The sequence below is a fragment of the Rhinichthys klamathensis genome, unplaced genomic scaffold, assembly GCF_029890125.1.
Source record: "Rhinichthys klamathensis goyatoka isolate OS25496 unplaced genomic scaffold, OSU_Roscu_1.1 h1tg000318l_1, whole genome shotgun sequence".
NCBI lineage: Eukaryota > Metazoa > Chordata > Actinopteri > Cypriniformes > Leuciscidae > Rhinichthys > Rhinichthys klamathensis.
Window position 1 is genome coordinate 1140360 of NW_026606834.1, and position 12051 is coordinate 1152410.

Here is a 12051-nt window from a genome sequence, read left to right on the forward strand (position 1 = left end):
CACGTCATTAGTGTGTGTGTGAAAAGGTCAATTATCTGATTCTGCTCAGTTGTTTTAAGTGTCCTTTAGCCATGTCTTTATGAAGCACACTTTTCCCAGCACTGGATGATGAAACTGGAGGCTTTCTGATAAAAACATCAATTATTGCTGAACAAACAGAAGCTCAAAGCCGAGCGAGATTATATCCTCACGCGGCTGAGCTCTCCAGATGTTGATTTAATTACACGTTAATAATCTCGCCGGCACGGAGCCATTTGGCACACACCCGTACCGGACAGAAAAGAGCGTTGTTCATATGAGGATAAAGCCGTGCATTATGGATTCCAGCACTTCTTGTGTTCCCTCGGGCTCAATAAGGACACCGGCAGGTGTGGGGATTTTTCTTCCGGCAAATTACTTTGACGTTATTGGAGGAGGAAAGCGCAGAGAACGATCTAGATGAACTGAGGGGCGTTTGGACAGATGAGGTGAGCGGCAGGTTAATGTAGGAGACAAATGACCCAATAAAAGCAGAATTGAGATGAACGACACCGTCCATCGGCTGAGACCGGAGCGAACCGAACGACGCTTCACAACGCCCATGCCTCCAGCCTGAACAATAAATCGGGATAAATGACAGAGAGCCAAGGCATTTCTACATGTATAAAAACGACAAACTGATTCATGGCAAAGGACGTCAGTGTTTGATAAAGTAGATCATTTGGTGTAAACATTTATTGGGTCTCAAACTAAAATAAAAATCGTAAAAATTTAACAGCCTTTCAGACTAAAAATAGATTTTACTGTATATATATCGAGTTTGTATAAATGTGCACTTTGTCGTTTTCCCCAGCTCGTTTTTTTATTTTCCCCAGTAAGAATGTATTAAAAGACCGTTTGTGAAACACAAACTTATTAAAAAATGTGATCAGCTGGTGATTCGTTTTTTTGAACGTCTTAAATTAAAAAAAACCCGAGGGAAATGTACAACAATGCGGTCGCTCGTACTGGCGTCCATTCCCAGAATTCAGAGGAAACTGAACGACACCGCTTCTTCATAAATGATGTACACAAAAGCAGGTTGTGTCTGACTGACACGAGACTCGCTCGTTCGCTCTGTCGTCTGAAGGCACGCGCTGAGAGAACTAATGCAAATGTGATACAAACAACTGAAAATCAACCCCAAAAAAGTCCAATCTGGTGTGTTTTAATACTAGAATATTCAAATAAAAAACAAAAACAAACCAATAAACGCAGATAAAAAAATAAAGAACAACACAGTTCCGGCTGCATTTTGATATGTTCCAGTCAATCGCAGAACACTTTCAGTTCGGATCGTTTCCTTTCTCAAACGGCAGGAGCGGAGACACCCACCGTCAGTCAGAGCGCCCTCGTGTGGAAGGGTGAAGGCGTCACAGGCTGTGTCAGTGTTATTAGCTGGGCGAGTCTGAAGCAGGGCGGTGTAGGAGGTCACGGCGGGGTCAAATCCACACGACTGAAGCTCCTCGGCACACCAGCGATCACTGGAGGAGACACGGGCCGTCACAAAACAAATATCAGCCGTGTCAAAGACAGATTCATAATCATCTATTTTAGCTACAGTGTTTTAGTTTTTCTTGCATCATCAGAACAAACTCAATACACAGACTGAAGAATACAGTGTTAGACAGATTCATAATCATCTATTTTTACTTTGTGTTGCATCATCTGTGGGAGACATGCTTCATTTGATCAGTCTGAAGATTGTACAACAATAACAACATGGAGCAACACAAGCTAAATGTTAAAGGTAAAAAAGTAATGGCCACTGGGTTGACTATAATATAAATATAAATATATATATATATATATATATATATATATATATATATATGACCACAATGTAACAGTGACTTGTTCTTCCCTCATATTAAAAAAAAATTATATATATTTTCCTCATATTTGTATGGTTTAATCACACTTCTATGACATATGAGACATATGTGTAAAAATATATATATATATTTACGACAATATATATACTCTGCCGTTCAAAAGTTTGGATCGGTAAGATTTTAATATTTTTAAAAGAAGTCTCTTCTGCTCACCAAGGCTGCATTTATTTGATCAAAAATACAAAAAACAAAACCGTAATATTGTGAAATATTATTACAATTTAAAATAACTGTTTTCTATTTTAATATATTTAAAAATGTAATTTATTCCTGTGATCAAAGCTGAATTTTCAGCATCATTAGTCCAGTCTTCAGTGTCACATGATCCTTCAGAAATCACTCTAATATGAGGATTTGATGCTCAAAAAACATCTATTATTATTTTTTATATTTTTTTCAGGATTCTTGGATGAATAGAAAGTTCTATTACATTTATTTGAAATAGAATCTTTTTCTAACATTATAAATGTCTTTACTGTCACTTTTGATCAATTTAATGCGTCCTTGATGGATAAAAGTATTAATTTCTTTTATCTATAAGTTTGCCAAATAATTGTGTCAAATAAATCTCTTAACCAGGTTTAGTGACTCGTTCAACCCTAATATATATATATAAATAAAGATCATATATATATATAAATGTATTTATCATATGTATATGGTTTAGTCACACTTGTAGGGCCACCTACACTGAGATCTGTAGAAAGCGCTTTCCTGTGAGGCTTCCTGCCTCGCCCAGCGTGTCGAATCCCTACAGGAGCCTAAACAGAAGATGAACAAAATTAATTTAACAAACACACACTTTCTGTCACAACCTCAGTGCTGAGGGGCAAAAGCAGCTGGACGTTTCATTCGCACGTATTATGGTCACAAATATGACTAGAGTTGAGAGTTGAGATTTCGGTCAAGATTCTTTTTCTGCAGGAAAAATTCATAGGTGCCAATTTTTTGTGAATTGCACAAAAAGTCACATTAATATTTAAAAATCTCCCATAATCGAAACTGAAGTGAGACTGGTTAAAGTGGATAATCAGTTTTCACTGTAAAATATGTGACCCTGGGCCACAAAAACAGTCACATGGGTAAATTTTTTTGAAATTGAGATTGATACATCACATGAAAGCTGGATAAATAAGCTTTCCATTGATGTATGTTTGTTAGGATAGGGCAATATATGGCCGAGATGCAACTAAATCTGGAATCTGAGGGTGCAAAAAAAAAAAAAAAAATCAAAACATTGAGAAAATCTCCTTTAAAGTTGTGCATTTATGTTCGCGATTGTGCAGCATTCACTCACAAAAATATTTTTTTTATATATATTTATGGTAGAAAATTTACAAAATATCTTCATGGAACATGATCTTTACTTAATATCCCAATGATTTTTGGCATAAAAAATAAAATATATATATATAATTTTGACCCATGCAATGTATTGTTGGCTATTGCCACAGATACACCCGTGCGACTCGTGACTGGTTTTGTCATATGTGTGTGATCTGAAACGTGATTGGTGGTCTGACCTGACTGGACATCATGGGGGGGGCATGAAGTAACGGAGGGCGAATCTGAGGGCCGTACTGGAGCGCGTGTCCCAGAAGAGGATAGCGAACGTCACCTGACACAAATACACACACCCGATGAGCCTCACAACGACTTCAATGCTTTAATAAACACCAGACAGGACGAGAGGACTCACCTTGACCTGAAACAAAGGGTCTGGAGAAGTGAGGCATGATGGGAAGGGTGTTGAGGCCTGGACGGATGTTCTTTACATTAGTGAGGTGTGTTGGTGTGGGCGACTGGGCCGGCGAGGTGGACGGGCTGCAGATCTGAGGACTGTTCTGCACACAAACGGTTGAACATCGACATGAAGTTGCATTCACGATATGAGGAATCATGTGACATCGACAAAGATGTGAACAAATTTTACAAGCTCCCACTAAAAAAGTACACACTGCTGCCCGATTTTATTTCTCAGAAAGGTGCATTAAAGTGATTTTGTTGTTGTCAAATCTGCACATGGATCCCTAAAGGTGGACTAAAGGTCCTAGCACATCGAGCCTGTCCGAAATTTTCGCACGTTAAAAAATGTATACGACCAATCATGTTTACACACCGCCTCCGAGAATTTCGTTCGTCATAAAAAAATGGATCGGCTACAATTTTGTGGGTTTTTCACATCCATAGCAAGCATTTATAGAGATGTTTTGACCATTCAGAGCCACCGTACAAGCGTACGCCAAAATGAACTGTTCAGGATCGATTGGTTCACGGACATTGGTGGTCTTGTTTTTAATATGTGGCTCCAGTATCGCTAGCAAAGCATCACACTGAGATCCTGAAGTAAACCTTGAATCGCTCGGGATAATCCCGCAGCTCCTCGTCCTTGATTCCTCTTTCTTTTTCTCTTTTTAAGAAGAGAGAGGACAACAAAATCATCCTCACTGCATAAAGACTCCATTTTGTATTGTTTTGCGAATTTTAATTTTTTTCTTTCATTCGCAACGGATTAATTAATACTAGGGCTGTCAGTTAAACGCGTTATTAAGTCCCCATGAATTCAAAATTGACCATACTTACTTTGTTTGCCTAAATTGATCGTTTTGTGGTGAACAATTCATCCATGCAAGTCAATCCACACAAAAAAATTAAAAAATCTGAATCAAAATCTGAAATTTCCCCTCCCCTCTGCATTGGAGGACCTTCCCTGATGACATAGGTTTGACGGTTTGGGCGTCTGCTTAACATCTGTAACCACGCCCCTCCAACTGACAGTAGACAGGCTGAATGAAAACACCTACTTTTCTAGATCCAATCAGGTGCTAGTTGAAAAAAAGCCACGCCCACTATTTTGCCTCATTTAGTATTCCGTTTCTTTCGGAAATACGTCACAACACTGGAGAAAATTCGTTTGCAACTTCCGGTTCACGGGGACTTTAACGGCGTTAACGCAAAACCATTTTAACGGCGTCAATTTTTTTATCGCGCGATTAACGGTCTTTTTGTCGTTTTTTTCACATGCTTTTGCAACAGGACGCGGCGCTGCGCTATGAAACACATTAGTTTCAATGTTTTGCGCCGCGCGAGGACGTTTTGTTGCTTCGTCCACCAAAGCGCAAGCGGATCTAACGTTAGCTAGACCGGAAACAAAACAACAGGCACCGCACACACTCGTTTGGGCTTGCGAGCCGGCCAAATAGTAGGTTAACGTTACGTTTTGAGTGGATGACGAGCGCGAGACGCCGAAATGGAGGCCAATAAGATTCTGAATGGAAAGTTTACTTTTAAAAAGTTGCCAAATGGGTCCATTGACGAGACCAAAGTGATCTGTGTGTTTTGTCGTTGTGAACTGAGCTATCATCATCATCGCAGCACGTCCAGTCTGAAACACCACTTGATGATGGCCAAGCACACACACACACACACACACACAGCTGATGCGAATCGTCAGTCGTCAGTATTTCTTTCACCCTTTTATAGATGGACAGTGTTACATTGTGTGAGAGATTATTTGCTCCAAGTGAGAATGTTAGTGTGAAATTGAACACAGTATATGCCAGTGTTGTTTTCAATAAAAAACATTTGCACAAAGCAAGCCGATCCACTTTTCCATGTTGATAAGAGCATTAAAATGAGAAAAAAAGAATGGGACAAAAAGTAATCAAGAGACATTTAGAATAGATAAAAATGTGCGATTAATCGCGAGTTAACTATGACAATGCGATTAATCGCGAGTTAACTATGACATTAATGCGATTAATTGTGAGTTAACTATGACATTAATGCGATTAATTGTGAGTTAACTATGACATTAATGCGATTAATTGTGAGTTAACTATGACATTAATGCGATTAATTGTGAGTTAACTATGACATTAATGCGATTAATCGCGATTAAATATTTGAATCGTTTGACAGCACTAATTAATACGCATCGGACTCAGTGTGCAAGGTCTATGCATGACGAATTTTTGTGTGACGAATACGAAAAAACGCATATGAAAAATTCAGACTCAGTGTGCAAAGACCTTAAGGATGCAAAACACTCGTATACGAGTTCAAATCATGTCGGAAAGTTCATATTTACAGGTTGAATGCACATGAACACAAGCACAAATTCATAAGAGATTCTGAGTCTGTTAATGCAACAGATGCGTCTCCTGTATTGATGACAAATTTGTTGAAATTAATTACATAATTTTTTTCAAATTTACAATAAACATGCACAAAATATGAGTGTTGTACAATGACGAAAGAATATAGAGATGAGATTGAATTTACAGCACCTACATAAAAAAAAGAAAGATTTATCATTTTAAGTACAGCTAAATAATCTTGATTTTTATTTTTTCGCGATTTGAACGCACCCGACATCGTAATTACGACTTTATTCCAACTAGTGCAAACTTCCCAGAAGGACTTGAAGGCACCGGTGATTACAGGAACTTCATCATGATGTGAACGCACCATTATGTACGTGAAATAAAGCAATAAATAAACAGATTTACGGCTGTTGAAAAGTTTTAAATTGTAAATGTCATGAGTGTATTTCTGGCGTTGGAGTGTGTTCTTACTCGTGACGTGTCCAGACAGCAGATCTCGCTGGGCTTGTGCTCGTAGTATTTGTTGTGTTTCCACTGCGGGGGGGAATGAGACTGAAGCTGCTGAGACGCCGGTAACGCCAGGTGCATCATCACCATACCACCTGATGGGGGCGGAGCACCTGCACACACACACACACACACGTTGGGTTTTCATGTTTTATGGGGACTCTCCATAGACATAATGGTTTTTATACTGTTCAAACTGTATATTCTCTCCGGTTACACTAACCCGACACAAAACATTCTGCGTTTTAACATTTTGAAAAAACATCACTTAGTCTGCTTTATAAGCTGTTTTCCTCATGAGGAGCAAAAAATTTGATTTTTGATATTGGTGTCTATTTACCAGGCCTCACACACACACCCTCTCTCACACGCTCTCACACACACGCTCTCACACACACACACGCTCTCACACACACACACACGCTCTCTCACACACACACTCTCACACACACACACTCTCACACACACGCACACTCTCTCACACACGCACACTCTCTCACACACACACACACACACACACACACACACACACACACACACACACACACACACACACACACACTCTCTCTCTCACACACACAAATTCACTCACTCTCACTCACTCTCACTCACTCTCACTCACTCTCACTCACTCTCACTCACTCTCACTCACTCTCACTCACTCTCACTCACTCTCACTCACTCTCACTCACTCTCACTCAATTACAGATTGTCTCCATCAACATATAAAGTCACCATGAAATCAAAATCGGCAATTCTTATTTTTAATAGAATATTGCAGTATTTATTACAAATGATCATTCATGCACATAATTTGTTTTTTAATTCATGTGCCTCATAATCTTTAATCAGAATAACTTCCTCTAGCAGCATCTCTTCTCTGATAACGAGGGCGGGGCAACAACCTGTCAATCACATGAGATCAGCCAATAGCAAACCACAACCATCCAATCAAAATCCCCACAGACAAAATCAAGCCTGAAGTGTAAATATAACGTTCGATTATACTTTTAACAAGCAAGCTCATTCACAACAGGACATTGGACGCCCGATGTAACGTCTCAGGTGATATATTATATATGCAGATGTAATTTCACAAAGAAACTTCTGATTAAGTGGTTCCAACAGTGACACGAGTCGTCAAAATACTGCATGGGAAAATAAATGAATATCCAGACGTCTCATTGTGTCGAAACTGAGCCGTTCAACACAGAAGAGCAAGACAGGTTTAAAAGGACGTTCTTTCTCTTACTGCTTAATCCTCCAATCAAATTAAACCACAAGACGCTTATGAAGGAGAAGAAAATCTAATTTGAGCATTTGAGGAGCCCTTCTAGCCTCCTCTTTTAATTAGTTATTAAAGACGAGCGATGGAGAGACGCCACAGAGCGATCAGAGCAGAGAAGCCATTCACATTAATGGAGGACACATCAACTGGAAATGAGAATCAGAGGAGCCGTGAAGGCCTTCTTTAAGATAGCCATAACCCAGAACAAAGCAGCACAGGAATTACTTTTTAATTACCAGCTCGTATCTGTTCAATAATGGGATTGTTGGGAGCAGAGAGTGTCATTTCAATTAGCACCTTTATGCCTCGAAGGAAATGACACGAGGCTGAAGGTCACGACAACGAGCCGCTGAATTATAAGCCGGCCGGAGAACGTGTTCCTCAGACGTCCTTTGTTTGAGAAACACAATCTAACTCCAGGGTTTGAAGAAAAGACTGTATTGTGCTGAGAATGAAGGAGGCTAAACGACTGTATAATGTGGATCTGATCACTAATGTCACAACTAGCACTACGGCTGTCACTTTACGGTCGAAAATCGACTGCACAATCGATCGGACCGACCAACACAAGTTTCGAAAACGAAAATAGGGAATCGATTTTAACTGCCTTTTTAAAAATTAAAAAAAATGTGTTTTAGGTGGACAGATCAATACAGGACACAGAACATGTAGGATTTGGAAAATGTCTTTTCTGTTCACCAAATGCTTTTTAATATTCGCTATAACTTCAATGCAAGTGAACAAGCGCGCCGGTATTTGTTGCGTAGTGACGTGTGTGTTCAAGTAAGCCAGATATGAGCAGATTCTGCGCAATACGCTGTATTTAAAGGGATACTCCACTTTTTTTGGAAATAGGCTAATTTTACAACTCCCCCATAGTTAAGCTGTTGAGTTTTACCGTTTTTGAACCCATTCAGCCGATCTCCGGTTCTGGCGGTACCACTTTTAGCATAGCTTAGCATACATCATTGAAGTGGACACGACCATTAGCATTAGGCGTAATGATATGACGCAGCGCCTGAAAATAGGCCACCTTCCGTCAACACAACGGAACTATTTTCAGGCGCTGCGTCATATCATTACGCCTGCTGCACTCATGGTACGGCAGTGAAGTTTCTTGATTATTACGCAGGAATGAGAGTATAGTTCCTAGCCATATCAGCCTAGAAAATCGCAACTTTACATTTTCCGTCGGTCTTAGTGCACGATGTAACTACAGAAGAGTCAAGTTTTAAATAGGAAAAATATCGAAACTCTTTGGTCATTTATTTTTGAGAAATGCTAATGGTCTTGTCCACTTCAATGATGTATGCTAAGCTATGCTAAAAGTGGTACCGCCAGAACCGGAGATCGGCTGAATGGGTTCAAAAACGGTAAAACTCAACAGTTTAACTCTGGGGGAGTTGTAAAATGAGCCTATTTCCAAAAAAAGTGGAGTATCCCTTTAATATATCATGAGGACTCACAAGTAAGCTATAATTAGCTGAAAGGAAAAAGACTGACATCTCTCTCTTTTCATACAGATTACATAAACTGAGAATATGTATAAATTACTTAATTTAAAAGAAGAGAATTTCAGCTTCATAACGAAAAATCTTTCGTGCCTGTGTGACAAGTATTGACTGAGTTAGTTCATTTTCGGATGCGTTTAAGAATGAACTTCACTGACAGAAAGAAGGCAAAATTCGCATCATGTTTATTTTTCTTTATTTGACAAAAAGCAGAACACTTTGTTTTTATTGTGAGTATCCACAAAAAAAATAGACACTTAACAGGATCTAATGATGTCCAACACTTATATGTAAGATCAAAATCAACAGAGTAATTTGAGTCTCTTTTGCACTGATAAGGAAAAAAGTGAGCTTGTCGCGCCGGCGCAATAGCTGACCCGAGGGTTAATATTCGCTATGTGTTGCGTAGTGACGTGTGTGTTCAAGTAAGCCAGAAATTAGCAGATTCTACAATACGCTGTATTTAATATATCATGAGGATCACGAGTTGAGGATTTGCGCTAAATCCACGCAGATTTGTCTTACACGAACTTCCCCAGCAAAGTGAGTAAACACAGAAACACGCCAGATTGGCTCGTGATTTGGCAGCGTTTCCCGCCAAAGTTCATTTTTTACCGCATTTGGCGGGTTGAGGGTGTTAATCTCAATCCCTGAATGTTGCGCTTCTGTTTGTCATTGTGCTGAAACTTCACGCCAATAAATCATCAGGAATATTGCTGACTTGTGCGTCTCAAGCGCCCTCTATACGCTCGTCCTAATGCCTGTTAGGTGTCCGTGGATTTGCCTGTATTTGGTGTTGAAAATGGAAATGTCTTTAGACATGGAAAATCGATTTTACAATCGATTCAATGAACACTTCAACGATTCAAAAATCGAACAGGATTTTTTCATAAAAGTGACAGCCCTAACTAGCACTATTTAAAAATAGCAGAATAAAGCATAAAACGTATGAATGATGTGAACGGTAAGCTCAAGTAACGTCACACATCAAACAAACGGTCATCACGACACCTGCAGTGTTTTCTGAACTTTGATGACTGATAATCTTTAGTGAAAATTAATGAACAAATGAGCAAGTTAACCAATAAATAATTGACTTAGTATGATAGCAGAAAGTGTACTTGGTAGTAAAACAGCCGATACATTATTTGAAATGCTTTATATATTTTCATAAATAATTGTAAGCAAAGTTAAAATGCAGTATAATTTTCGCAGATTCCTTGTTACATCTGAAATTGGTTGTTTGTCACGTGTTTTAATGCATTATACTTTCTAAAGGTGTAACAATGAATAGACAATAGTTACAATTATTCATGAGATCATACATTGCATTATAAGGTGTATTGCAAGGCAAAATCAATGCATTAAAAATAATTTTATTATGTATAAAGTGTTACCGATTTAACCTCTTGTGGTGAGTGTAAGGAGTAACTATTGCAATATTTCCCTTCAGAAATCTGAGGAGAAAACATTAGTCTGATTCTAGTGCAAAGAGGACGAGGACGAACGGCCTTCTGGGTCACTGCGGGTTCGTACCTGAGCACTGCTGGGTGGGAATCTGTTGCGAGCCGCAGGGAGGCGAGGTGCGGTGGTACGGCATCTGTTCTGATCCTGGAGGAGGCAAGAACCCCATGGAGGAGCTGCGGAGACACACACATGCCAACATTCGCTTACGATGCCAAAACCACATCACATACACTCCCAGTCAAAAGTTTGGGATCGGTAGGATTTTATGTTTTTAAAAGAAGTCTCTTTGTTCACCAAGGCTGCATTTATTTGATAAAAACAAAACAAAACAAAAAACAGTAATATTGTTAAATATGATAATTTAAAATAACTGTTTTCTATTTTAATATATTTTAAAGTGTAATTTATTCCAGTGATCAAAGCTGTATTTTCAGCATCATTACTCCAGTCTTCAGTGTCACATGATCCTTCAGAAATCACTCTAATATGAGGATCTGATGCTCAAGAAACATTTATGATTATTATCAATGTTGAAAACAGTTATTTATATTTATATTTCAGGATTCTTTGATGAATAGAGAGTTCAAAAGAACAGCATTTATATGAAATAGAAAGCTTTTGTAACATTAAACACTACCGTTCAAAAGTTTGGGGTCAGTAAGAATTTTTATAATTTTTGGGGGGGAAAGAAATAAAATAAATCAATACTTTTATTCATCAAGGATGCATTAAATTGTTCAAAAGTTACAGTAAAGACATTCATAATGTTACAAAAGATTCATATATATTGTGAATATGATAAATTATGATGTTATATATATATATATATATTCACATAGAAAACAGTTATTTTAAATTGTAATAATATTTCACAATACCGTTTTTTGGTGTGTATATTTAATCAAATAAATGCAGCCTTGGTGAGTAGTAGAGACTTCTTTTAAAACATTAAAAATCTTACCGATCCCCAACTTTTGGCTGGTAGTGTGTATTCAGCTCTGATCAGTACGACACCTGGTAAACGTGACGAGTGCCAGATCAACAGCGCTCAATGAGCAGATCATCAGTATTCACAGAGCTGGGTCGTCTCTGGCGGTTTAATAAGGACATGAGGCGTGTGACGCAGCTGTGAGTCGTCGTTCACCATCTGTGAACCGCTTCATATGAAGGATGTGCAGCGCGAGATCGCTCTCCTCATGGGACCCAGCGTTATATTAAGACCAGCTGCATATCTGGACTTATAAATCATCTTGAACGTG

The 12051-nt window shown here is 38.7% G+C and overlaps 1 protein-coding gene across 7 annotated transcripts in view; it reads right to left on the reverse strand.

Moving 5' to 3' along the window:
• Positions 1–1200: 1200 nt before the first annotated feature.
• The window catches only part of LOC130105400 (R3H domain-containing protein 1-like), a 65787-nt gene continuing 54936 nt past the window's right edge, over positions 1201–12051 (reverse strand). For all 7 annotated transcript variants that reach the window (XM_056271390.1, XM_056271394.1, XM_056271395.1 and 4 more), the window contains 6 exons: positions 10862–10965; positions 6491–6639; positions 3613–3757; positions 3437–3531; positions 2603–2674; positions 1201–1502 (listed from right to left, as the gene is read on the reverse strand). In XM_056271390.1, the coding sequence (XP_056127365.1) occupies positions 1500–1502; positions 2603–2674; positions 3437–3531; positions 3613–3757; positions 6491–6639; positions 10862–10965 (568 nt within the window). In that variant the 3' untranslated portion in view covers positions 1201–1499. The remainder of the gene's footprint in view (positions 1503–2602; positions 2675–3436; positions 3532–3612; positions 3758–6490; positions 6640–10861; positions 10966–12051) is intronic.